The sequence below is a fragment of the Nuphar pumila genome, chromosome 14 (assembly GCF_984573655.1).
Source record: "Nuphar pumila chromosome 14, dmNupPumi1.hap1.1, whole genome shotgun sequence".
Taxonomy (NCBI): domain Eukaryota; kingdom Viridiplantae; phylum Streptophyta; class Magnoliopsida; order Nymphaeales; family Nymphaeaceae; genus Nuphar; species Nuphar pumila.
This window is the reverse complement of record NC_143262.1, coordinates 1913997-1938676: the sequence shown is the minus strand read 5'-3', so window position 1 is coordinate 1938676 and position 24680 is coordinate 1913997. Positions and strand designations below refer to the sequence as shown.

Genomic DNA, 24680 nt, shown 5'->3' with positions numbered 1-24680 from the left:
CATACAATACATTCAAATAATTCACATCAAGTATTACAATGCATTCAAGTCATTCACATCAAGCATTGCAATGCATTCAAATATATCAAATCATTCACATCAAGTATTGCACTAATTCAAACCATTCGTTAATTGCATAAATTATAATACATTCAGATAATTGAAATCATTCACATCAAGTATTACAATGCATTTGAATCATTCGTATCAAGTATTAATATACATTCAAATAAAATTTTTAATCATTCACACCAAGTATTGCAATACAACTCACATCAAGTATTATAATGCATTTAAATAGAGGTTTGTAGTATAAGATTTTGCTCACTAGCTTGAGAATTCTTCCTCATCACTAGTTTGACTTTCTTCTTCTTCTTCTTTTTCTTTTTCTTCTTCTTCTTCATTGTTTGCCCATCCACTTGGTACATCATTTGGATCACATTCCTCTATGAATGTTTCATCGGCCAATGGAGATATGACATGCATATCATGCGCAACATCGTGACCATAAGCGAAGTCATAGACATCATCTGATTGATAGTAATCACTGTCTTCAGCTAACTCATCTTCCTGTAACTGATCATACTCGGGGTATAGTTTGAATTTGACCTTGCAAACTGCCCACCATTCATTTCTATCTGACTTTTTTATACTCAGATATGAAGTATAATAAACTTGTTGAGCTTGCGAGGCTAATATGAATGGTTCATATGTTCCAAACCTGGATTTATGATTCACCTCCACAATGCCTGAAGCTTTGTCGAGTCTTGTTGCAGTTGGATCAAACCAATGACACTTGAATATCGTAACCCTGTTATTCATGCCTAAGTAAGTCAACTCCATTATTTCCTCTATAACACCGTAGTAATCATGTTCATTTTCACCGTAGCTGCTACCCTTGACACACACGCCACTATTTATCGTTGATTTGTTTATACCGTAGTCTTTTGTATGAAATCGATAACCATTTATGATATACCCGTTGTAGCATTGCACAACTTTGGTCGGACCATTTTCTAAATCACATATTCCTTGATCTTTAACATCACCATGGCGAACCTACGCACATACATAAACAATTATTGTGATCACGATCAATTAAGTAACTTAGTGTTGTTTATAAGTACAAAATTTATGTTAGCTTCTTTACCAACTGTTTCAACCACTCCACAAACTTAGTTTCACGTTCTTTTTGTACTTCTGCATCAGTGAGATGTGAAACTTCGCTTTGCAACTCCAGATCAAATCGTCTGCAAACCACAAATACTTATATTAATGAGCCATGTATCCACATATAGAACATAAAAGGATTTATAATTGAGTTGCATATACATATACTTACTCGATGTATGGGTCGATCGCTGAGCAATTAAAAAGAATATAGATGTGTGCTGCATCTTGCTCTCGATCTGTCAATAGCCTTGATCGGCAACTACCAAATGCATGCCCAAGTGGTTGAAATATCGACAGTTTGTCAGCTACAGTTACTTGTTCTCCATCATCGTTACGGGGCGGGCATGTGTAGCGTGTTGGAATATGAGGTTCGAAGTACATAGATGAGAAATTTGAAATCTCTTCTAAAGTGTATGCCTCACAAATAGAGCCTTCTACTCTTGCTTTATTACAAACCTTTTTTTTATGTCGAACACGCATCTGACAAGAATATACATTTCAAATTTTAAATATCTGTCATTAAAGAGACAAATATAAAAAAACATATACCTTTCAAATGGGTACATCCATCGATATTGCACAGGGCCACCAACCCTTAGTTCATATGGCAGATGTATGATCAAATGTTCCATAACATCGAAAAATGCTGGCGGAAATATCTTTTCTAACAGACAAACAGTGGTGATGACAGAGTCCTCGAGATTCTTTACATCTGATACAACGACCTCCGATGCGCACAATGTTCTGAAAAATCCGCTCAACTCAGACAATACCCCCCATATAGGTTTGTCTAACATATCATGGAATGCTAGGGGTATCAATCGTTGCATAAAGATATGACAATCATGGCTCTTCAACCCATATAACTGTCCATCGTCAATCTTCACAGCCCGAGCAATGTTAGAGACATATCCATCTGGAAATCTCAGTTGTCTCAACCATTGGCATACATGTTTTATTTGATCAGGTCCGAGCACGTACTTCGCCTTTGGTTTCAGTACTTTGCCATTATACTCTTTGAGTTCCAATTCTGGTCTTTTACATATTAATTTTAAATCCATACGGGCCTTCAGATTATCCTTCGTTTTTCCTTTAATATTCATTACTGTATTGAACACATTATCAAACACATTTTTCTCTACATGCATCACATCCAAATTATGTCGTATCAATAGGGTCGGCCAATACGATAGTTCCCAAAAAATAGATTTTTTTGTCCAATTGTGATCCTTCCCAAATCCACGGAAGGGTGTAGGACTGCGGGCATCTGTTAATACATCTGGAAAGTATCGCAATCTTCTTAGAATCTTTATGCCGGACAATCTTGAGGATGGACCTTCCGTTTCAGTTGTGTCTGCTTTAAATGCATTCTTTTGACGTCGGAACGGATGATCGCTGGGTAGGAATTGACGATGGCACTCAAACCAGCAAGGCTTTCTTCCATGCCTCAATCTAAAAGCTTTGGAATCCTCCATGCAGTACGGAAAAGTCAACCTCCCATGTGTGCTCCAACCAGATAACATATCATATGCAGGGAAGTCACTGATTGTCCATAGAACAGCGGCCTTCATGTTGAAATTTTGTTTTTTGTGGGCATCATACGTGGTAACACCATCATCCCACAGTACTTTTAATTCATCAATCAATGGCCTTAGATATACATCAAGATTTTGGCCAGGTGAGGTCGGACCAGGGATCAACAGAGACAAGAAAAGATTTGGACGTTTCATACACAAGCTTGGTGGAAGGTTGTATGGAGTAACAAATACTGGCCAGCATGAGTATGGAGTTGATCTACCCCCAAATGGATTAAATCCATCTGTACATAGACCGAGTCTAACATTTCGCACTTCCATTGCGAAGTTCTGATGAGTACGATTAAAGTGCTTCCAAGCTTCAGCGTCAACAGGATGCGTGATCTTGTTTTCATCGTGTCGAACTTTATTTGCATGCCATCTCATGTGTTTAGCTGTCCTTGAAGACATATACAATCGTTGCAGTCTAGGAGTGATAGGAAAGTAGCGGAGCGACTTGTATGAAACTTCCTTTGATCTCGTGCTACCATTGCCTCTTGTCTTTGGCTTGAACCGAGGATGCCCACATGACGGGCATGATATGTCGTTTTCCTGCTTCTTGAAAGACAACATGCACTGATTTGGACAAACATCAATCTTTTTGTAACCCATACCTAGAGCGTTGACCATAACTTTCGCACGATAGAAATTTTGTGGCAATTTCTCATCTTTAGGCAACATACTCTTCACAATCATGCACAAACAGTCAAAACATGATTGACTCAAATTATACTCGGACTTCAAATTCATTAGTTGAATAACTGCAGACAAGATAGTGTGACTCTCACAACCGTTCCAAAGTGGCTCATCAGCATCTCTAAGTAAATCATAAAATCTACTAGCTGCATCGTTTGGTGATTCTTCATCTATGGCAGTTCTTACATCACTAGAACTCATAGCAGAACCCAGTTCTGTTCCTGCGGCATTAAATATCAAATTCGTATATGGATTATCGTGCACCACATTCACCCGTGCATCAAAATCGTTTCTAAATTCTTTTCCATGAAACGTCCAGTTCTGATAATCACTCACAAAACCCTTCCTGTATAGGTGATGTCTAACGCCATGAGGTTCTACAAATCGATTATTCTTATAAATCTTGCAGGGACACCTAATCCGACCTGTGGGATCTACTGTACTGACACTTGCCGTTGCAAATTCAATAAAACTGTCAACACCATCCATATATTCATGCGATAACTCATTGTCCACTATCCTACGGTACATCCATTCATGGTTTGCAGTCATTTTGTCGTATGATGTTGCGAATAGTATCCTAACCAGTTAAAAGAGAACCATCAGAATGCTATGATGAAGAAAATATCAAATTTATCATGCAATATATGATGTCATACAATCACAAGAATTATGATACATGCATTGATAACTTAATATTTTCATGTGCAAACTATTCATGACACGATACATTCATTTGAAGCATGTTTTCAATATACAATTTCACATGGTAGACATAATCAAATTGAAAGTAACTACATGTAAGCATGGATACAATCACATCAAGCATTGCAATACATTGAAATAATTCATATCAAACAAATCTCAAACATGTACCTGCAGCAAACACACTTCAATATCCCACTAACTACTACCATGCCTAGCATGGACTCTGTACTCAAAAAATAAGAACACTTCCATATTCATACATTAAAATCATGCTCAGCATGATCTCCGAACTCCAACAAAGCAGTCCTAGATATCAACAACTAAGTGAGTGTGTGAACAATAAAGTGTTACATTCAATAAATTAAATAACATGTGATGCGCTTGCATCACTTACTCACCACGGGTATTTACCCGATTTGCATTGTTTTTGTCACTTACTTACCACGGGTGGCGGGGCACAAGCGAGTTCCGTTGAAAAATCTGCACAAAAAAACACTGTTTTAAAATGAAGTCACCACGAAAAAAAAATTGTTCTGGCAAGGGGTCGACTCCCCTGCTGTTCCGGCAGGGGGTCGACCCCCTTACGAAACATAAGGGGTTAACCCCCTTACGAAACGTAGGGAGTTAACTGACCCCCTGTTCGGGCAGCGGGTCGACCCTCAGCCTGTTATAGCAGGTGGTTAATCCCCTACCGAAAACAGCAGAGGGTTAACCCCCTGTGTGAACCGGGAGGGGGTGAAAACGGCCAAACATAGCTTAAATGCTAATCAAGCAGCTCATGAAGTCATTATATATAGTTAATTTGATATAAATATGGATGGTTGTTGGCATCAAAGTTCGCAGTTACGTGCTGCGATGCGAGGTGTTCCTTTTTTTCCACGCATGCGGTACTATAATACAGACAACGCAGCTGATTCAAGTGACCGTAAGACGATAAGGTCAAATATATATAAACAAAGCTTATGCTTCATATGCCTATGGTCATTTGATGTGAAAAGTCTGACATATAACTCACTGTCACCGGTTACGTGATGGAAGGTCATATATACAATGATAAAAATAATTAATCTCCAAAGGATACAACTGCCTGATTGTTCTCTGCAATGTCAATCATTCTAATTATTTGTTTAATTTAGGTAGAGATTGAGTTAACAAACCATGCCTACTTATGGAATTTTGAATGTCAATGGAAATGAGCAACGTTAGGCGTGGTCCATAGCAAAATGTCCTAATTATTACTTTTCCCTAAAGGCATTCTAGGGTTAGGCTGGCAGACCCCCTACCTAAGGGTGTAACTGGGTCGGGTATACTCAACCTGACCCGATGTACCAAACTGATTATACCTGACCCGAACCAATATTGGTGGATCCTTGGGTTTGGGTCGAGTAGGAGAAAGTTCGATTGTATCCTAAGAGCATTGCACCATAGACTTGATCTTTAAGTGGTGCAACTATGGCTTGAAAGATAGTGCGTGTATACACTTGTGTCCGAGTGTACTTGGTTCAAGCTTAGTTGCTTGACCTAAGATGAATTTTTCAACATTTTATATATTATCATTTTTATAAAAATAAATTCAACGATATGATATAGTCAATATAAAATGGTCTACTCTAGAATACCGTCGATAATAATAATTAAAGGCGATGATAATTATTGCGCTATTGTAGTTAAAACCGACGATAAATATCACCGCCTTTTATCTTAAGGTGCAATGTGATTGCACACTTTAAGTATGCTGCTGATCACTCACCATCTGCTGTTGGGGCCCCACAGCCGATAAACTTACCTCAACAATGGTGGTAGTCCTGTGCAGCAGCACACTAAAAGTATGCAATTACATTGTACTTCACTCTCTATCTCAAAGTTTGTAGTTACATTTTTTTTTATTTTATTTTTTAAAGGCAAAGTTGGTAGTTACAAGCCAGGTGTTCTCTTATTTTTCTTTTTCCCTTTTTTGGGGCATGAGCCACCATAACGTAGATAAGGCTGCTGCTTCAGGCTACCATCAGACGATAAGGTCAAATATATATAAAAAAAACACACGTGGCGGAAGGTCATATCCGATGATAAAAATAATCTCTAAAGAATAGAACTGCCTAATTGTTGTCTAACACTGTCAATGATTCTAGCTATTTTTTTAATTTAGGTAGAAAATTACTAAACAAATTAACCATGCCTACTTCCCCTGTGCGATTTTGAATGTCAAATGGAAGGGATGCTCCATGGCAAAACGTTGCAATTAGTATTCGGTGACTTCGGTCTTTGGCTTTTAGGAATGCTCCATAGCAAACTAACCATCACTTTGGACTTTAGCCATAACTAATGAGTTATTCATTAATCATATCTTATATCATGTTTGAGCATGATCCCTAAACGCTTATATAGAAACTAAGGCAAATTAACATCTCTATTATCCGGGGATAAATTCCTGATCAGTGGCACATCAATAAATTCCAAACTCATATTTAGTCTTGCTTTTTTTTAGGAATAATCTCGCCCATAGTTACCCTAAAATACAATGGATACGAGAAGCGATGTGTGAAGTGGAAGCAGAGAAGCCAGTGTTAAAAAATAGTATGAAACGAGAAGCAGGATAGGTTATGAAGCGATCCTACAAGTGCATGAGAAAATGAAAAACACACACATATAAAGCAAGCACTATGAAGCATAGGCAGATGCAAATAAAAAAAATGCGTGAACATAAATATTATAAAAAATATTTTTTTTTAATATGAAAAATGTAAAAAGTGAGTGGTAAGCTTGTTATAAAATATATATATATATTTTTTAATATAAAAAATGCAAGAAGTGAGTAGCAAGTGACAAGATGCAAGAGGAAAACTTTAAGGGAAAGAGAATCGATTTGGGAAACAAAGAAAAATAGAGTTTTCCACTAAAAAGAGAATCGAGTTTCCCAAAACTCTCTCTCCTTTGGAGAAAAGGAAGAGTTTGCAAGAATGATAAGGTCGAAGGTACTTTGGACAAAAAAATAAAAACATCCAAGGAACCTTGGATACCGGTTATCCTTAGTATGAGAGGCACCCAAAAACTTTAAAAGTGAAATGCCTCTTTCATGGATGGGCACTACTCTTTTTTTCCCTCTAATGTCAGCATACATCAGACGAATGCATCAGTGGCTAAAAAAATGAACAACGAGGATGAGTTCACTTTCTGGAGGGGCTTTAAGTGCCGTTCATCTTGAAGATAGATTGTATTCAATGTTTCTTGGACAATTTCCCGTCCAAGGTCATTTTGATCTGATTTGCTTTGGTTTTCTTTTTGAAGCTATTCTTAGGGCACATTTGGAAGCGAGAAAGATATAGAAAAAGTGATGCAAGATAGAAAATCTTTACAAATCCTGACCCTTCCTAACAAGACTTTTTTTTTTTCTAAGAGAGTTTTTCTAAAAAAAGTACATTTTTTGATAGGAAACATTCTTCCATGGGGGAAGTAAATGAATGTTTCCTACCAAGAGAAATTTTATTTTTACCCTCCCCACCACCCATCTCACCACATCTCATCACCACCACCCACCACTCTCCTATTCCTCTCTCTGGCTTTTTCACATTTTTCTATTATATTTTTCTCATGCTACACAAACAAGCAAAAATCTTTCATTTGAAAAACTTCTCATATCAAAAACTTTCATAAGCAAAATTTTCTTTTCCAATGAGAGTTTTTATCTCTTTCAAACATGCCCTTAGTCACTGAGAAAATTTTTAGGCCGCAATAAACTATCAGTATATCTAAAATATATTAAACTTTAAAATTTATAAAATTGTAAAGGAAAAAAAAAGTAAAACATTAATTAAAGCGCTTTTGTAACTGTGATAGTATTTAGATAAAATGCAGCATTTTTTAAAATTAATGATATTTTTTAAAATATAACATTTTTTAAGAACAGATGGGCCTTTAAAATATGGTGATGTTTTCAAAATATCACTGTTGTTTGTATCACGTGTCAAGCTGTTATTTGTGAAAAGCATACCGCACTTTACTAAATATTTGGAAGTGGGAAACTGATAGGGAAAATGTAAAGTAGAAAAGAAAATGTACAATCCTAGAGAAATTCTTCACGAGTCAAAGTTCTTCATGTGATTTCCTTTTTTTTTGAGTTTCATATCTGGAGATGGAGAAATTTTTCATTATCTCTCTCTCATAATTCAATTTTCACATCCCACAAATAAAAGAAATTTTTTCACAAGAGAACTTGTGGCACATAAATTTTTCTTTTCACGTGAGATTTTTTTGGTACAAGGTCATTATCAGAAATTTTCATGTCAAGAGATGTATTCTTCTTTCTTTTTTGTTTTTGATGACTAAGAACCCTTGCCGAAGAGAGAGAAAACCCCAAGACCACCCTGCCTTACTTTGCCCACCCCTGAAAGCTACGGATTCACCCATGCCCCCAGTAGGGTTTGATCCGGGGTCTTCAATTCAACACCTTCACAACCACCCCACTGGCCACGCGGGAGACCCCTGCGGTGGTCGTATCACAGGAGATATGTCAAATCATTGCTTGGCCATCTTCACCGTTCATTGTAATGATCAACAGCCACGATCATGGCCAGTAATGATGACATCATCGGAGTCCCCTCCACTTGCTCAAGAAATGGTAGCAATGGACTCAATGAACGGTGAGGATGTGAGAAAGAGGGGTGGTGATGATTTGGCAAATCACTTGATCCGTTCAGCAAATATAGACCGAACCGAATCAGTGCTTCTGTTTGTAGAAGATGACATGGTCACTGAATGCTATTACCTCCTCGAGCTCATCAAGGACATGGTTACCTTATCCAAGCGCCGCCAGACCAGAGTGACAAACGTTTTTATAGGCAATTTCTCGTTTTTCAAAAACTCAGTGAGAAATTGAAAAAATTCCATAAATCTTGCATTTTTTGGCAAAATCTTGGCAATAAAATAAATAAATAAATAATATATAAATATTTTTTATAAGAAAATATTAATAAAAATTAAAAATACATGATTTTTTGTGATAAATAGCCGTTTAAAACATAAATATCGCATTTAAATCACGGTATTTATGTTTTTTTCATAAATTTCATGATATTTTGAAAATCTCGCGTAGGCAATTTCTCGCGATATTTGTCACACTGCTCCAAACCTTCCCTAGGGGAGCGGTTTTGGATCAGGTAATATTCAAAATCACCATTGATGGTGATTTCTAAATGCCAAATCTCTTAAAATTCTTTTGAATCAAGGATTTTGCATAGGGCACATGAATACTTGATCCACCAAGATGGGCGGTGGATATTGAAATGGTGATTTTCAATATCACATGATCTCATCTCTCGAGGGCTTCTGTCTTGTTAGAAGGAGGCTTTTCCCCATTTAATGGATTCAACATCAAGATCTATTACAGAAAGGTGGGAGTTTTGGTCCCTATTAGTGTGCCCCTCATGGAATATGAGCCATAAGAAAATTTGTGAGCAGTATGTTAGGGAAGTGGGGTGCAAGCATAAATGTATAATCAAATAATAAAAATGGACCAGCTAAGACAGGTTGGTCCATATCTCCAACCTGGGAGGTCCTTTCTAGACTCGTATTGTAGAAAATATGTAAGAGTATCATCTTTGCGTGTGAATCATGCTTTAGTTTATATCCTTGTGAGGCATAAAGTTACTTTTAGCCCTGTCCTCTCTCTCTCTCTCTCGTATATGAGTAAGCAACCTGATTCGTCTTCTCATGATTTTTTTTTTATAGGCAAGCTGGACTTAGTCTGAACCCACTTGCAACGTCCCAAAACAAGGTGACGTACACTAACAGGTCCTACCAAACAAGCATAGCCCCCTGCGGATTCATCTTCTCATGATAAACCAAAACAAATTTCATTCTTTAACTAGCGGCATTGCATAAGCAACAACAGATAATGCAACTGGGGGCTGGTGAACAAGCCCAACTAACGAAACAGAGGGTGTTCAAGATCAGCTTGTTTCTTGGGTCGAGCTGAGCCAAGGTTCTAGCTCATTTATGAAAAAATATACTTTTTTCAGAGTTGAAAATAGTAGAATTTGAACCTTAAACCTATTAAGCCAAGCTGTAACTGGCTTATTTAAAAAAATAGACAAGTGCTTCAAACTTGTAAGCAATAAGGTTTGAACTCTAAACTTGTTGCTTTGGAAGCCAAACACTTCAACCATCTTTACTTTATAGTAGAAAATATATTTTATTATTAACTTACGAGTCTAGAGTTGAATGTTAGTTGTTCACGCTTGAGCTTTCAGGGCCTATTTCACAAGTTTGAATGAGCTCCTTACAAGCCAAACATGAGCCCACCCACTGTGATAGGCTACCAAACCGTACAAGTATGCAGGGCTCAACCGACGTGTCTCTAGGCAATCTCAATGGAGATAAGGACTAAGCTTCCGTGAAGGGGGAAGCAAGGAAAGATTGCAGCTAAAAGCATCAAAAACTATTTTGGAAGTTTCATGAATCCCTAGTGCATGCATTGACAACTTGAAAGCGTTAATCAATCATATCCTCTTAAGGGGGGAGGGGGGGATATTTTGCATGCACCGACTTATCCACAAAGCTGGATAAATTAGGCAGTAACAGTTTCTATTAATATATCCTATAAACAGGTTTCAACCAAAAGCAACTTAATTAAGCTACCATTTCATTTCATGATTCCAATAACAATAAATACTACCGTGGGTCGCCCGCGTGGCTAGCACAGTGGTTACGAGGGTGCTCAGACGAAGACACAAGATCAAAGCCTGCTGGCGCAAGGGAGTGTGTGCCCATAACTTTTAGAGGTGGGCCACGCAAGTCAAGGTAGTCGTCGTGGGGCCCCCCACCTGGGGGTTTTCCATGTTTCTTTCTGCGAGGTTTCCTGATCTATCAAAAAATAAAAAAGGATTCCAATAACAATACGTGACACCCCCAATCCACTGGTACAAGCACAAAAATATCATTTGTGGTTGTGCCTATGAGAGATATGTCCGTGATAGGCAACCTCCCAATCATGGACTAACAAACCAAAACCAATGTTGTCAATATCGGAATCGGGCCTGACGTGAATACCCTTGCTCAGCATCAAATTCTTACCAAATTGCCATTTATAAGGGAACTGCAGGTTCCACGCAACAGCCATGGACTTGGTCCAATTGGCTGGCTCGGTTTGGTTCGCTCAAAGTTTGAAGCTTCTATGGCTTCCTAGTGATCTAGCAAATTGTGATCCATAAAGTAGTTGTGTGGATGAAAGAGTGCAGAGCAATCTTCCACATTAGCCAACTTTTGAATAAATCGGTCACCTAAAACACCTTTCACTAGGTCTAACCTATCCAAGGAATCGAATCAGAAGGTATTCAAAAAATCAACTCATCTTTGTAGCCAGTTAAGCCAAGCTCAAGCTCAAGCCCAAGCTCATGACAAGCCTAAGCTAAACAAGCGTAGATTGAATTGTCTCATTTACCAAAAAAATGCATTTTCAAAATAAAAAATAAAAGAATTTAAACTCCAAACCCATTGAACGAAGTTCAATTTTAGCTTATTCATCAAATCACCAACTTCCTTTGACCTTTTGCTACAAAATACACACTGTCAAAACTGGAAGCTATTGGATTTGAACTCAAGCCAAACACTTCAACCATCTACACTTTATAATGTAACTAATCCAGCTGAGCTGAATACCCGTTATTCGTGTTTGGCTTGCAGAGCCATTTTCACGAGTTCAAATGAACTCTTTAAAAAAACCCATCAGAACCCGAGCCATGAGTAGCTTTTCTCATTTCCTATTTCCCAGCCCTAAATTTTCTCGTAGGAACACACAATATAAATAGTTTGGATCTGACTTATCCAAGAAAAAAATAGTCTGGATCTGCGTTCAGAATTTTCCCCCCACAAGATCCGGAAAATATGGCAGGCAACCCCAATTGGTAATTTCCGTCCAAACGAGGGCGTCTTTATAGGTGCCCTCAACGAAAAACCGATTCAGTCATTTTGGAGAAGTTAATGGCTGAATTTGTACAAAAGTTTTGGAAAGATAGCTTCTCGAAGGAAAGCAAAACAAAGAGAATACTTTTTACCCAATAGTTCTGGCCCCAATATCGTCACGGATTTGCATAACTAGCCTTCCGTCGTCGATAAACTTTGCGCGTTCACCTGTGGTTTCGGTGAACGAGCCAACCAACCCTCAACAGGATCCTTCCTCCCCCTCTTCGTCTTCCTCCTCCTCCTCCTCCTCCTCTCTGCGCTATCCAAGAAGCTTAGGGCTTCCGATTTCTTACTTGAATTTTTCGATCTTGTTCGATTCTCCGTTTCCCTTCCTGAAAGATTTGTACATAAGATCGAAAAGCGACCTCAGATTGATTTCATTGATTCATTTCATCGCTTTCTATGGTTTCTCTTCTTCTTTAGTTTCATAATCTCTGCGAAGATTTCCCGAAATTTGTATATATAGGTATTACTTCTTCTGGATACTGAAACTGTGGAAAAAATTAGGGCTTTTTGTTAATTCTAGGGTTTCTTCGAGAAAAGTGTGATTTTTTTGGCGGAAGATGTTGTGATAGTGGGGATTTAGGGTTTCGGCAAGGAGAGGGGATTTCTTAGGGGGGTGGGGTTTGGGAATTTAGGGTTACGAGGGGAAAATTAAGGGGTGGGTCGTGGTCGATCATGGGGCTTCCAATCGCCCTTTACTCCAGCCCGCCCAGTAGCGTCTGTTCCACTCCCCATCCTTGCCACATCGGTTCGCACTCTTCCGGCGACTTCGATCTGAACCCTAGGTCATCGTCTTCGTCGGCCGCTGCTCAGAAGCCGATGGTCGGGGGGCTCTCTTGCCTCTTCTCGTCTCCGACGGTGAAACACGCATCAAGCTTTGGAAGCGAGGAGCTCGGTTCGCTGTGGCATGGATCCGGGGCGGCCGCGGCGGAGTGGGGCGAGGAGTTGAGCAGCTCGTTCTGCTACTCGTCGCTGACTTCTTCTTTCAAGGGCAGGGATCAGAGCCCCGTCTCTGTGTTCCAGGGCCCGGTGTCGTGCAGCAGCGTGGGAACGAGGAGCCCTCCTGTGAGGATTTCGAGGGATAGGAACGGAGATTCGCATTCCCAGGCGTCGTTTAGGGTTCACAGAGACGGGCTGTTTAATAGCTTCGTGAGGAACGCATTAGGTTTCTGCGTGGACTATGATTCGCCTAGCTTTCCGATGCCTGTTGGTAGTGTAACACATGAAAAATCGCCACTCGCATCAGCACCCCCACCCACTTCAGTGGATGAGGAGCTTACTTTCAATATGGAGGACAATTTCGTTGATGTTTCGGTGAGTAATTACGAGGACGTAGCCCATCTTGGTCACTATGGCGATCGTCATCTTGAACCGTATGCTCGAGAGATCTTATTTCTTGCTCAGAAGAGGCATAAGATTTTCTACCAGGAGTTTGTATTGAAAGCATTTTATGAAGCGGAGAGAGCTCACAGAGGACAGGTAGTCTTCTTAGTTTACACATTTAGACAGTTGGATTTCCCATTGTGTTTGGTTTCTATTGAATTTGATTGTTTTTTGTGAGCAAACGAATTATCGAGCATTTTTGTTAATGGGTTGGTCATCGGATTATTTGTTCAGATGCGGGCAAATGGTGACCCGTATTTGCAGCATTGTGTGGAAACGTCTCTGTTGCTTGCGGATATTGGGGCTAATACTACGGTTGTGGCAGCGGGGCTGCTGCATGACACCATGGACGACTCTTTTGTGGATTATGAATATCTGTACCGCACATTTGGTGCTGGTGTTGCAGATTTAGTTCGAGGGGTACGTTTGATCAGTAATTAAGTTCTTCTTATCTGCCTTTCTGTGCTTTTCAGTTGTTTTCAGAATAATTCTTGTGCTACGTCTATTTTCTTCCCTTTTTTCTCTGTGAAAACCTCGTTTTGATCCCATTTTTATTGAGTAATTCTGTTTGCGCATCTTTTCCTTTTCAAACTAGTTTCCATTTCTTGTGTCATTATTTAGATGGGACGGTGTCTTTTGGCTATCATATGCACTTGCTCTGTTATTTCACTCATTTGCATATTGCATTCTGGTATGATTTTCGTTTGCGTCAGTTCAATTGTTTGTTCATTATGGGTCCCATGGGTTTGCTGGAGCCATCATACAATCTCTCTGGCTTCTGCTTGCCTCTTTGTCCCTGTAGGATGCTTTCTAATCTGTTTCAGTTCATTGGATTAGGCATATGCTTTCCTAGTTGTTTGATCTGAATCAGCTAAGGTCTTAAACTGGGGATGTGCATGCACTCACACAAATAGGGCAAGCTATTCACGTGCGAGCGTATGGTTAAATGGATAATTAAACTCATATTTTTTAGTTTTTAGCGCAGTCTACAATTGTTAAGGAGTCTGGAGAAGGTGTCCATAATGTTTCCTTTTAAGTAGTGTGTATTGGACATATCTATTAGATTTCATCCGCTAAATTTATTTAAACTATCTAGTTGAACATTAATTTGTGTAGGATATCATACAGGGGATTTTGTTTATTTATTTACTATATGTTGTATGTACAGGTATCAAGGCTTAGCCACCTGAGCAAGCTTGCTCGTGAAAATAACACTGCAAGCAAAACGGTCGAGGCAGATCGTCTGCACACGATGTTCTTAGCGATGGTGGATGCCAGGGCGGTCTTGATAAAATTGGCTGACAGACTGCATAACATGATGACGTTGAATGCTCTGCCTTTCTCCAAGCAACAAAGGTTTGCTAAGGAGACTTTGCAGATCTTCTCTCCGCTAGCGAGCCGGCTGGGGATCTCCACTTGGAAGGAGCAGTTGGAGAACCTGTGCTTCAAACATCTTAATCCAGTACCGCATGATGAGCTCGCGTCCAAACTTGTCAAGCCATTCAGGGAAGCAGCAATCTCTATCGCTATCGAGAGACTTGGCTCCGCCTTGAAAAAGGAGGCCATCTCGTATCATGTTCTATCAGGCAGACACAAAAGCTTGTACAGCATCTACTCGAAGATGTTGAAGTATGCCTCTCTCTCTCTCTCTCTGTTGGTCTTGGCTCTTGATGATGACGATTATATGTGCTTGCAGGAAGAAGCTTACAATGGATGAAATTCATGATATTCATGGATTGCGGTTAATAGTGGAAAATGAGAGTGATTGCTTTGCGGCTCTCCGCGTTGTTCATCTGTTGTGGCCCCAAGTTCCCGGGAAGCTCAAGGATTATATTTCCCATCCAAAATTTAATGGGTATGTCATATGTGGTTTACTAATGAAGAAACTTTGGCTGTTCTCTCATTCAGGGTTGCCCTATCTGACCCGTGCTTTCACTGGACAGGTACCAATCACTGCACACAGTTGTGATGGGGGAAGACACGGTGCCTTTGGAAGTTCAGATTCGGACCAGGGAGATGCATCTACATGCAGAATTCGGCATCGCCGCACACTGGAGGTACAAGGAAGGTGACGGTAAGCATCCGTCATTCGTGCTTCAAATGGTGGAATGGGCAAGATGGGTGGTAACCTGGCAATGCGAGGCGACCAGCAGAGATCCAGTTGCTTCACTGCATAGGGATTCAATTAGGCCGCCTTGCCCTTTCCCATCTCACTACGATGACTGCCCATATTCTTACATCCCTCGCGGCCAACAAGATGGGCCTGTTTTTGTGATTGTGCTGGAGAACGACAAGGTCCGTATCTTTCTAATTGCCTATATGTTATTTTTTATCCTTCAATCTGCCGACTTTGCTAAGCAAATGACTTATCTGGCCTAGTTTACAGATGTCTGTCCAGGAATTTCCTGCCAACTCTGTGGTGATGGATTTACTGGAAAGAGTAGGGCAGGATCACTCGGTTTACGGGGTTCCCGTTAAGGAGGAGCTGCGGCCTAGGCTGAACGGACTGCCCGTGGGCGATCCCCATCGCAAGCTAAAGATGGGGGATGTAGTAGAGCTGTCACCATCTATACCAGATAATTCTTTGACAGAATATAGAGAAGAAATACGTCGCATGTTTGATAAGGATCTAACTTTTACCATGAGGGGATCGGCGAGAAGTTGATGATCAACCCTTTTACTTGTTTCAGTATAGATTTGTTTTATTTTGTGTATAGGTCTTCGAGTATACATATATATGTATATGTACATGGATATAAACGATCAGGCTTGTCGCGGGCATCCTGTAAGGCTTAGTTCTCCTTCTGTGTCTTGTCCAAAAATAAAATAAAAGTTACCCCTTTGTGACTTTAAAATATTGTAAGCAATTCATCCCTGAAAAAATTTCATGTCTTTTTTTATTTTTCTTCTTGTTGCAGTGATTGCATAACATGACAAAGATAAAAATCGTACAGTAAAAACAGTCAAACGTATTCTACGATGAAAAGCGCAAAGGACACGCCTCCCCGACTCTATCCATGCAAAAACATAATCTATGCTGACTAGTGATGCGGCTTCATTTAATGGGTTTCCCGTGGAGACTTTGACGACGATGGTGCTGTCCGATCTTTGAGTTCTGTTTGGGTGCAGGATCTGGGATGTCAAGTTGTGTTTAATGTCCTGTCAAATCTAAATCCAAATCTGTTTAGTCTCATTTGTTTGAACAAATAATATCTAATTATTAATTAAAAAAGATTAATCTTATATTGAATATTTGTTATAAATGCATTGAATTTAAGCGTAAGGCCTTTAAAAGAGCTTGTCAAGTGAACTTTGAACTTTTTGACTTTTGATATATCTTTTTATCACTTATTTTTTGACCTTATAATTTTTTTTTTTTAAGATTTAACACCAAAAGCCTATTTGTGAGGTTGATAAACCAATCAAGGGTCATTATTGCTCAATATTGGGTCTGCCACCATGCCTTAACAGCCAACTTAATGTTCTTTTTAACATTTAACATTAGTGAGTTCATGCATGACTTTAAGAGCCACTATGATCTTGTTAAATGTCAAATGATGTGATCTATGAACCTCTGAGTACTTGTTAATTAGTCGGTCTAATTCATGTCTATATATACTTTACAAGGTCTTCGGTCTTGATATAACGACTTGTTGGGCTTGACTCTCTTCTTCTTTTGCAACAGCTACAATGAATCTCATGCATGAGTATGAAGGATTTGAATCAACTGCAATCAAGATGGCATTGAAGTCTTAGTCGCTAATCCAAGGTAGCTAAGATCGGTTAGCCAGGTTGTCCAACTCCCTCCGAAAAGCTTACTTGAGAGTGTTAGTGACATGACCATATACAAAGATCAGCCTAAAGTCTTGAATTCCTCAAGATATAAAAGTCCATTGTAAGGGAGAAATACCCACCAACGATATTAAAGGTGGTGAAGTGTTCCTTCCACATTATTAGGAGACCACCCGAATGACCTTTGGATGGGATAAATTCGAATTTGCAGTTGCACCACATGTTTCTAATTAGAGTTTCTTCGATAATTTCCAAATTTGTTTCACACACAAAAGATGTCAAAGTGCTCCTGCTTGAGCCAGCCAAGAAAGCTAAGTGTATCCCCTTCCTCCTTCCCCTTTGATTGTTATTATGTGCTTGAATGCATTCAACATTTTTTTTGGACTAAATATCAGCATTAGCAATCGGTGATGGGAATAAGGAGAAGTCGACGATAGCAGGGATTAGAAGCAAGACGAAACAAAAGAAAAAGGAAGAACCTAGAGAGAAACCGGCCAAGAATGAAACAATAGAAGAAGATAAGAGGAGAAGGGAGACAGAGGATTGTGTTTTCTTTGAAGGCTAAAACGTGGGCTGCAGCTGAAACAATACTATTTAAAAAAATAAATTAGGTTTACACAATTTTTATGGAAGTCCAGATAATTTTCAAAAATTCTACAAAGGGCCTTCCTCTAAAAACATGTTTTTCAAAAAAGAATACTTCTAAACAAACTAAAATTAATTAATACATTCCTAATCTAGTTGGATTACACATTAAAAATTTCTAAACCAACTAAAACTCTGAAAAATACATGAAAGAGCTTGAAATATGTGATTTTACCTTTATTTTCAATTTTAAAGCAGTTTCTCAAAAACACCGATAAGAATAAGTTTTTAATACAATTTTTCATTGTATCGTGCATAAAATAGTATGAATAAGATACAAAATATATCACTACAATAAATCTGTGGATTAGCGATGACCTTAATCCGTTGCTAAACAGTTTAGCGACGGATTAGCAACAAATAACTTTCATCATAAAATTATAGTCGCTAATTAACGACAGAAACTATCTGTTGCAAGTTCTGTCGCTAATTTGAGATGAATTAGCGAATGTCATGATTCATCGCAAGGCCGTTGTTAATATGCGAAGATTTGGTTTGGCAAAGAATTTTAATCTGTCACTAATTTCGTCGCTATTGTAGACGGATTAAAATTCATCGCAAAAATATTGGTCGATTCACTTTTGCGACGGATAAATATTCGTCCCTAATCTGTCGCTAAATTAGACGCTGATACTAAATAGCGACGGATAATATTCGTCGCAAACAATAAAAATTAAAAAAAAAAATTGTTTAAAACATAAATATCGAGAAAAAATTCTTGTGATACAATTTAAATTTTCTGTACAATTTATATTTCTTGTTTATAACAAATAAAGTATATATAAAAATACATATAAAAAACAACTAAAATAATTTATTGATCCACTATAATCCTCGACAAGTTCTAATTATTTACAAGTGAACATTTACAGAGATTTTCTTTTGAAACAACAAGAATGTACAACAAATTCAACACATGAATCTAATCATCGCCAAGATTCTATGCGTCATCTTCTTCAATGTCTCGATCTGCCCCTTCAACTCCTCTACGTTGATTATCTGCAGCATCCTACAAGAGAAAAGAAAGGTTAGTATTGATAAACAAAATATAATGAAATAAATTATATGCAATGCACCTAAGTTAAGGCAAGGCAATCAAAGTAACATGAGTGAATTACACATAATCTAGCTATCAATAAAGTGAAGGATATTAACATAATTTAGATGTGTTCTAAGGCTGACATAAAAAATTCAGAATGATTCAATCATGCAAATATGTGTTCTAATCATGCATATACTAGCTTGAAATCTAACGACATGAAACAAATCACATGAAACCTTCATACTTGAGAGGCACCTGCAGACGAAGTTTCCTTGTCCCAAAAAAAGCTGCACAACTCATTACGGACAATGTCGGAAATTACTTCATATAAATAGTCACGCATTGTGTCCTTAACAAGTTGACAAACACCATCCTAAGAATTAGTCAGGTCAGTCGGATGCTTGGAGCTGATGCTGACGAGAGAAGTCTGGGAGTCGTGACTGGATGAGGCAATGACTGGTGAGGTATTCATATTACTCTCAAACCTGAACACACAACCCTTTTTGGGTTCACCTGTTGCAGTCACCCATGCTGCGGGATCAAAAGGCGGATTCTGAGTGAAGTCATCGCCATATCGATCTACCATATGTTGCTTGTATGATTCTTACAACGTAATGATTACAATGTGGATTAATAATTAATAATTACAATGTTTATGATAACTTGTATATTATAATGTTTATTAATACAATAAATACATACCGTTGTCGTTCTCATCTTCTCTGATACGAACTCTTCCTTTGTCTTACGTTTATGTGTTTCAATAAACACATCTTTGTATGGCACAATGCCTTCTTTTTCTGCTTCCTACGAAGTTAAATGATAAAAAAATTATTTAACAGGTATGCAACAATACTTATAAAATTGATAATATATATTAATGAGTTACCATTTTCTTCATGTGGCTCCCAAAAGTACTAGATCCACCTGTGTCTAGATGGGCATCGGACATCTTCGCTCGGTTTTGTGCAGCCTTCGCTGAGCGGTTTTGAATTTTATGCCCCGCCCACTTGTCACACATTGCATCCCAAACATCTGACCTGATAGTAAGAGGGTCATGACCCTTCTACTGCAGTGGATCATTTATCCCTCCAGATACTTTTTTTGTTGCAGTCTTCATATTGTGCAGCATATCTGTAAATCGACTGGCAGCCACCTTCTGCCACACCTTCATCGCTTCATGCTCCTCCATAGTAGTCGCGAAGCGATTCGAAGCCTATAAATAATTTCAGAAAGTTAGTAGAAATGACTATAACAAAAAATTAAATATAAAACACATTAACTATGAGAAACGATTATATACCATGAATAAGGACCACAATCTGTCCAACACCTCCTTCGGGTACTCTTTCCATTAAGCGACCGATTCTGGTAGATGTTGAACTAGTGAATGCCTAATCTCTCATATTACCTCTTGTACTCAAACCTCGCGTTGCACATGAATTGATACACATTAACTATCAATATACAATAATTATAAGATAAGTATAAGATAAGTGAAAATGAAATACTTACGGTCGATTATCGATATACACTATTTGAATGAGTCATCGTGTGTCAGACTGAGAAGACTCTGCATCCAGCGTTGTCTCGTGACTTGTATAGCAGCTGGTGTAGGTGGGTCATGTGCAGGCAAAGCATCATCTATAGAAAAATGAGTCACAAAATTTACACAATGTGCATTTAAACTAATCAAGTATACAATTAGTTAAATGATATACCTATCGAAGCAGCCCGTGAAGCTGAAGGTTGAGACTGGCTACTACTGAGTGCTCGACCACTGTAAGCTCCATGAACCATATTCTAACAAATAAAAAATGTCATGCAATACATTCAAACATTGTAATACCTTCAAATCATTCAAATCATTGTAATATATTTCAATACATTCACATCAAATATTGCAATACATTAAAACATAAGATATGACATCATTCGCTAATCATGGATAACTTATCCTTAACTTGCAATACAATTTGATCAGTTATACAACTCTATATCATCATGGATACATAATCAAATCGAAAATAACTTCATGCATGACATTCAAACATTGCAATATATTCAAATCATTCAAGTCATTTCAATACATTCAAATCATAACTCTATACCTATCGAAGATACATAATCAAATCAAAAATAACTTCATGCAATACATTCAAACATTGCAATACATTTCAATACATTCGAATCATTCACATCAAATATTGTAATACATTAAAACATAAGATATGACATCACTTGCTAATCGTGAATAACTTATCCTTAACTTGCAATACAATTTGATCAGTTACACAACTCTATATCATCATGGATACATAATCAAATAAAAAATAACTTCATGCAAGACATTCAAACATTGCAATACATTCAAATCATTCAAGTCATTGCAATATATTTCAATACATTCAAATCATAACTCTATACCTATTGAAGATACATAATCAAATCGAAAATAACTTCATGCAATACATTCAAATCATTCAAGTCATTGTAATACATTTCAATACATTCAAATCATAACTCTATATCTATCAAAGATACATAATCAAATCGAAATTAACTTCATGCAATACATTCAAACATTACAATATATTTGAATCATTCAAGTCATTGCAATACATTTCAATACATTCAAATCATTCACATCAAATAGAGGTATGTATTACAAGATGTATTTCATTAGCTCAAGAATTCTTTTTCATCACTTGTTTGACTTTCATATTCTTCTCCTTCATCCTCATCTTCGTCATCTTCTTCTTCATTGGGTGCCCATCCACTTAGTATATCATTTGGATCACATTCTTCCATGCATGTGCCATCGACCAATAGAGATATGACATGCATACTATACGTGACATCGTGACCACAAGAAAAGTCATACATAACATCTGATTAATAATAATCACTCTTTTCAGTTAACTTGTCTTCATGTAACTGATCATACTCGGGTTATAGTTTAGATTTCACCTTACAAATTGCCCATTATTTATTTCTATCTGACTTCTTTGTACTTGGATATGAAGTATAGTAAACTTGTTGAACTTGCGAGGCTAATATAAATATTTTATATATTCCAAACCTTGATTTATGATTCACCTCTATAATGCCTGAGGCTTTGTCGACCCTTGTTGCTGTGAGATCAAACCAATGACACTTGAATAAAGTTACCCTATTATTTATGCCTAAGTAAGTCAACTCCATTATTTCTTTTATAATATCTTAGTAGTCATGTTTATTTTCACTGTAGTTGCTACCCTTGACGCACACGCCACTATTCATCATTGACTTGTTTACACTGTAGTCTTCTGTATAGAATTGATAAACATTTATGATGTATCCGTTGTAACATTGCACAACTTTCGTCAGACCAGTTTGTAAATCACATATTCCTTGATCTTTAATGTCACCATGGTGAACCTACAAGCATAAACAATGATTGTGATCATGATCAATTAAGTAACTTATTATTGTTTACACGAAAAGAATGTATGCCATCATCCATACCAACCCTTTCAACCATGCCGCAAACTTATTTTCACGTTCTTTCTGTACTTCTGCATCAGTGAGATATGAAAGTTCTCTTCGCAACTCCAGATCAAATCGTCTGCACTTAACAAATACTTACATCACAGAACCATGTACGCACGTATAGAACTTAGTGTTACATATTAAGTATAGTTACTCAATGTATAGGTTGATTGCTGAGCAATTAAAAAGGATATAGATTTGTGTTGCGTCTTGCTCTCGATCTTTCAAGAGTCTTGACCGGCAATTGCCAAAGGCATGCCCAAGTGGTTGAAATATCGACAGTTTGTCAGCTACAGTAAATTATTCTCTATCATCATTACGAGGTGGGCATGTGTAACATGTTAGAATGTGAGGTTCAAAGTACATATATGAGAAATTTGAAATCTCTTCTAAAGTGTACGCCTAACAAATAGAGCCCTCTACTCTTGCTTTATTCCGAACCTTTTTTTTAGGTCAAACATGCATCTGTCAACAATATACATCTCGAATTACAATAAATTTCTCAATAGCATTGAAGAGAAAAATGTAAAAAAATATATACCTTTCAAATGGGTACATCCACCGATATTACACACGACCACCAACCCTTAGTTCATATAGCAAATGTATGATCATATATTCCATAACATCGAAAAATGTTGGCAGAAATATCTTCTCTAGCTGACAAATAGTAGTGATGACAGAATCCTTGAGATTCTTTACCTCAGATACTACGACTTCCAATGCGCACAATGTTCTAAAAATCTACTCAACTCGAACAATACCCCTCATATTGGTTTGTCTAACATATCATAGAATGCTAAGGGTATCAACCATTACATAATGACATGACAATCATGGTTCTTCAACCCATATAATTGTCTTTCGTCTATCCTCACCGCCCGAGCAATGTTAGAGACGTATCCATCTGAAAATCTCAACTGTCTCAACCATTGACATACCTGTTTTACCTGATCTGGTCCAAGCATGTACCTTCCTTTGGTTTCAGTACTTTGGCATTATACTCTTTGAGTTCCAATTCTGGTCTTTTATATATTACTTTTAAATCCATACGGGCCTTCAGATTATCCTTCGTTTTTCCTTTCATATTCATTACTGTATTGAACACATTATCAAACACATTTTTCTCTACATGCATCACATCCAAATTATGTCATATAAATAAAGTCGGTCAATATGATAGTTCCCAAAATATAGATTTCTTTGTCCAATTATGATCCTTCTCAAATCCAAAGAAGGGCATCGGGCTACGAACATCTGTCAGTTCATATGGAAAGTATCGCAATCTTCTTAAAATCTCTATGCCAGACAACATTGTGGGTGAAACTTCAATTTCAATTGTGCATGCTCGAAACACCTTTGTCGTCGAAATGGATGGTCACGGGGTAGAAATCGATGGTGACAATCAAACCAGCATGGCTTCCTTCCATGCGTCAATCTAAAAGATTTTGTATCCCCCATGCAATACGGACATGTCAACCTCTCATGTGTGCTCCAACCACATAACATACCATATGCAGAAAAGTCATTGATTATCCATAGAACAACAACTTTCATATTAAATTTTGGTTTTTTGCGGGCATCGTACGTGAGAACACCATCATTCCACAATACTTTCAATTCATCAATCAATGACTTTAAATATGTATCAAGATTTTGGCCCGGAGAGGTCGGACCAGGGATCAATAGAGACAAGAAAAGATTTTGATGCTTCATATACAAGCTTGGAGGAAGGTTGTATGGGGTTACAAATACTGGCCAACACGAGTATGGAGTTGATCTACCCCCAAATGGATTAAATTCATCTGTACATAAACTGAGCCTAACATTTCTCACTTCTATTGCGAAGGTCTGATGAGTACGATCAAAGTGCTTCCAAGCTTTTGCGTCAACAGAATGTGTGATCTTGTCTTCATCATGTAGAACTTTATTTACATGTCATCTCATGTGTTTAGCTGTCCTCGAAGACATATACAATTGTTGCAAACTAGGGATAAGAGGAAAGTAGCGGAGCGACTTGTATGACACTTCTTTTGACCTCGTGCTACCATTGCCTCTTGTCTTTGACTTGAACCAAGGATTCCCACATGACAGACATGATCTGCTATTTTTCTGATCTTTGAAATACAACATGCAGAGATTTAGAAAAGCATTTATCTTTTCATGCTCCATAACTA

At 37.9% G+C, this 24680-nt stretch overlaps 1 protein-coding gene across 4 annotated transcripts; it reads left to right on the top strand.

Annotated features, from left to right (window-relative positions):
- Nucleotides 1–12164: 12164 nt before the first annotated feature.
- Nucleotides 12165–17706, top strand: LOC149816040 (putative GTP diphosphokinase RSH2, chloroplastic). 4 transcript variants are annotated; one of them, XR_016427748.1, is made up of 8 exons: nucleotides 12165–13589; nucleotides 13728–13913; nucleotides 14662–15122; nucleotides 15190–15348; nucleotides 15437–15788; nucleotides 15880–16278; nucleotides 16412–16587; nucleotides 17179–17706. XR_016427748.1 is itself a non-coding variant. In XM_089988003.1 (6 exons), the coding sequence occupies exons 1-6, from the start codon at nucleotides 12786–12788 to the stop codon at nucleotides 16156–16158; spliced, it is 2241 nt and encodes a 746-aa protein (XP_089844129.1). In that variant the 5' UTR covers nucleotides 12165–12785; the 3' UTR covers nucleotides 16159–16391. The 4 variants fall into 4 exon arrangements, 2 of the variants coding, with proteins under 2 accessions (XP_089844129.1, XP_089844130.1); XR_016427747.1 differs by lacking the exon at nucleotides 17179–17706 and having other exon boundaries at nucleotides 16412–16706; XM_089988003.1 differs by lacking the exons at nucleotides 16412–16587; nucleotides 17179–17706 and having other exon boundaries at nucleotides 15880–16391.
- Nucleotides 17707–24680: the final 6974 nt, after the last annotated feature.

Excerpts from the sequence above, each read along its gene's own strand:
- LOC149816040 (XM_089988003.1), top strand. The coding sequence starts at position 12,786 with ATGGGGCTTCCAATCGCCCTTTACTCCAGCCCGCCCAGTAGCGTCTGT. Across the intron at positions 13,914-14,661 it reads TTGCAGATTTAGTTCGAGGG|GTATCAAGGCTTAGCCACCT; the intron begins GTACGTTTGATC and ends TTGTATGTACAG. Across the intron at positions 15,349-15,436 it reads TCCCATCCAAAATTTAATGG|GTACCAATCACTGCACACAG; the intron begins GTATGTCATATG and ends TTCACTGGACAG.